Source organism: Myotis brandtii, unplaced genomic scaffold (genome assembly GCF_000412655.1).
Source record: "Myotis brandtii unplaced genomic scaffold, ASM41265v1 scaffold632, whole genome shotgun sequence".
Lineage (NCBI taxonomy): Eukaryota > Metazoa > Chordata > Mammalia > Chiroptera > Vespertilionidae > Myotis > Myotis brandtii.
In genome coordinates this window covers 232,020-234,231 of record NW_005370419.1, presented here as the reverse complement: position 1 = coordinate 234,231, position 2,212 = coordinate 232,020, and the positions used below count along the sequence as shown (strand labels likewise).

Genomic DNA, 2,212 nt, shown 5'->3' with positions numbered 1-2,212 from the left:
CTCACACACAGCCCCGTAGCACGCGATCAGCTCGGTGTTGGACCTGCTTCTGGCACAGGGAGGGACCCTGCACCTTGGGCCTGAGGGCGTGCACGTTCTCCAGACCTCGAGTGGCCCCGCACCGGTCAGCCACCACTGCCCCTCCACCCCACACCCCAGCCCTCGGCCACCACAGCCCCACTTGGTCCCTGTGGATTTGCCCATCGAGCCTGCAGGTCCTCGCCCGCACTGGGGGCCACGGGGCCAGACTTTCCCAAGACCCTTGGCTGGTCTGAGCCCCTCACGCAGCTGACTCGTCCAGCAGCAGGCCCTGGGCACGTGCTGGGGTCGCGAGAGGACACAGGCTGAGACCCTACCCTGAGCGCCCCGGTCAGTGGGCCGGTAACTCATCCCCGTGAGGACCGCTGCCCAGCACCGCCTGAGATCGAGGCCGGGGCAGAGGTGGGGCCCCTGCAGCGAGGGGCAGGCACGGGCCCAGGGGACACGGGAACTGGGTCTGGGAAGGCCAGGGTCCCTGGGGCTGGCGTGTCCATGGCGGGCTTGCGGTGGCGCTGGCTGCTTCAGTGCCTGGCCTCAGCTCAGCTCAGCTGTGCAGACACATTCCCGTCCACAGTGAGGAAGGAGGAGGTGCAGGCCTGGGGGTGCAGTGGGCGGGGCAGAGCCAGGTGGGAAGCGAAGCAGCCTGCCCATCCCCCGCGCCGTCCTCCACGCCAACCAGGGCCTCTGAGGACAGGCCTTGGCCGCTGGCCCACGCTCAGCACAGAACAGGTGCTGGGCACACTCCTAGGTTTTGATTGCGGGGCCCCCAAGTCCAGCGCGAGGCCCGAGGCGGAGGACGCAGCCTCTGGGAGGCGGAGGAGCAGGGAGGGAAGCTCTGAAGCGGCACAGCCAGGCCCCCTCCCAAGCTCCTCCTTAGCCTCGGCGCCCTGAGCTGGGCCTCAGACACACCCTGGCACACGTTCACTCTCATCCACGCAGCCACTCCCGTCTTCTCTCCACCAGGCCGGAAGCTCGGTGCCCAGGCCACGGCCGGTGGGCAGGACCACACGGTTGGGGAGACAGGCCAATCTCATTCCAGTGTGAGAGAGAAGAGAGGGTGCTGGGAGCAACTCTTGGTCTGGCGGGATGAGGGGCGTCACTGGAGAACCTCAGAGATGGGTAGAACGTTCCAGAACAGGGAACGGGGCAGCGTGGCCTGCCTGCGGGACCCAAAGCCCTCGGGGTGGAGGGTGGGGTGGGGAGCGGCTGAGAGCTGACCACCGCCTGCCTTAAGCAGAAGTCAGACCAGTGAGAGGCCTTGGCACCTCGTCAGCAAGCGTGGGCTTTATTTGCCACGAAGGCACAGGAAGGGCCTTACGAGGACTAGGTGGTGACGTGATCTCACTTGCTCTTTAGGAAAACAGCTCTGCTGGCAGCACGGACCCAGCGAAGATTCTGCTTGTCCCCTGCGGAGGGGTGGCCACGGCACGGCCGGGGAGGCGCGGCGGGGATGCACACAAGGGGACTGCCTCCAGCAGCACTTAGGATGCAGAGAAGAAATGCTGAAAATGGAGCTAGCGGCCCGGCCGGCGCGGCTCAGTAGCTGAGCGCCGACCTATGAACCAGGAGGTCCCGGTTCGATTCCCGGTCCGGGCACATGCCCGGGTTGCGGGCTTGACCTCTAGTTGGGGCGTACAGGAGGCAGCCGATCCATGCTTCTCATCATTGATGTTCCCATCTCTCCCTCTCCCTTCCTCTCTGAAATCAACAAAAATATTTTTTAAAAATGGAGCTCGTCTGTGACCGGAGGGGGTGGTCTGGGCAGACAGGTTTCTGGCTTGGGCTACGTGGGATGTGTCCCTGCGGGTCACGGAGGTGGGGAGTCTAAGATGTCTCCTCGTTTTCTTCGCAGACTCCCCGACCTACCAATGAGATCCTACCAAACACCGCGCTCCCGGCCTGAGCCCCACCTCTCTCACTAGGGCGCACGCAGCCCAGCAGGGCGGCCCTGGCCAGCACCACCCAGCCCAGCCCCACCCGTTACCTCCAGCTCCGGGTAGCTGAGCACCACGAGAGAGGCGCAGGCTCTGACACTGTCGCCCTTCACGAAGGACACGTCCACGCCGCCGACCCTCTGCAGCCCCGCGAAGGCGGGGTCCCGCTGCCACGCCTCCGTGTCCTGGTCCACCACGCGGGCCTTCAGCAGGGCTTGCTCCCTGCGGGCAGAACCAGG

General features: G+C 65.7%; 1 protein-coding gene across 1 annotated transcript in view; it reads right to left on the bottom strand.

Annotated features, from left to right (window-relative positions):
* Positions 1 to 2,206, bottom strand: part of ENDOV (endonuclease V) — a gene marked incomplete at its 5' end in the record, with an annotated part of 25,366 nt that extends 23,160 nt beyond the window's left edge. The window contains one exon of the mRNA XM_014528384.1: positions 2,024 to 2,206. Coding sequence (XP_014383870.1) covers positions 2,024 to 2,206 — 183 coding nt within the window. The remainder of the gene's footprint in view (positions 1 to 2,023) is intronic.
* Between the last annotated feature and the right edge of the window lie 6 nt (positions 2,207 to 2,212).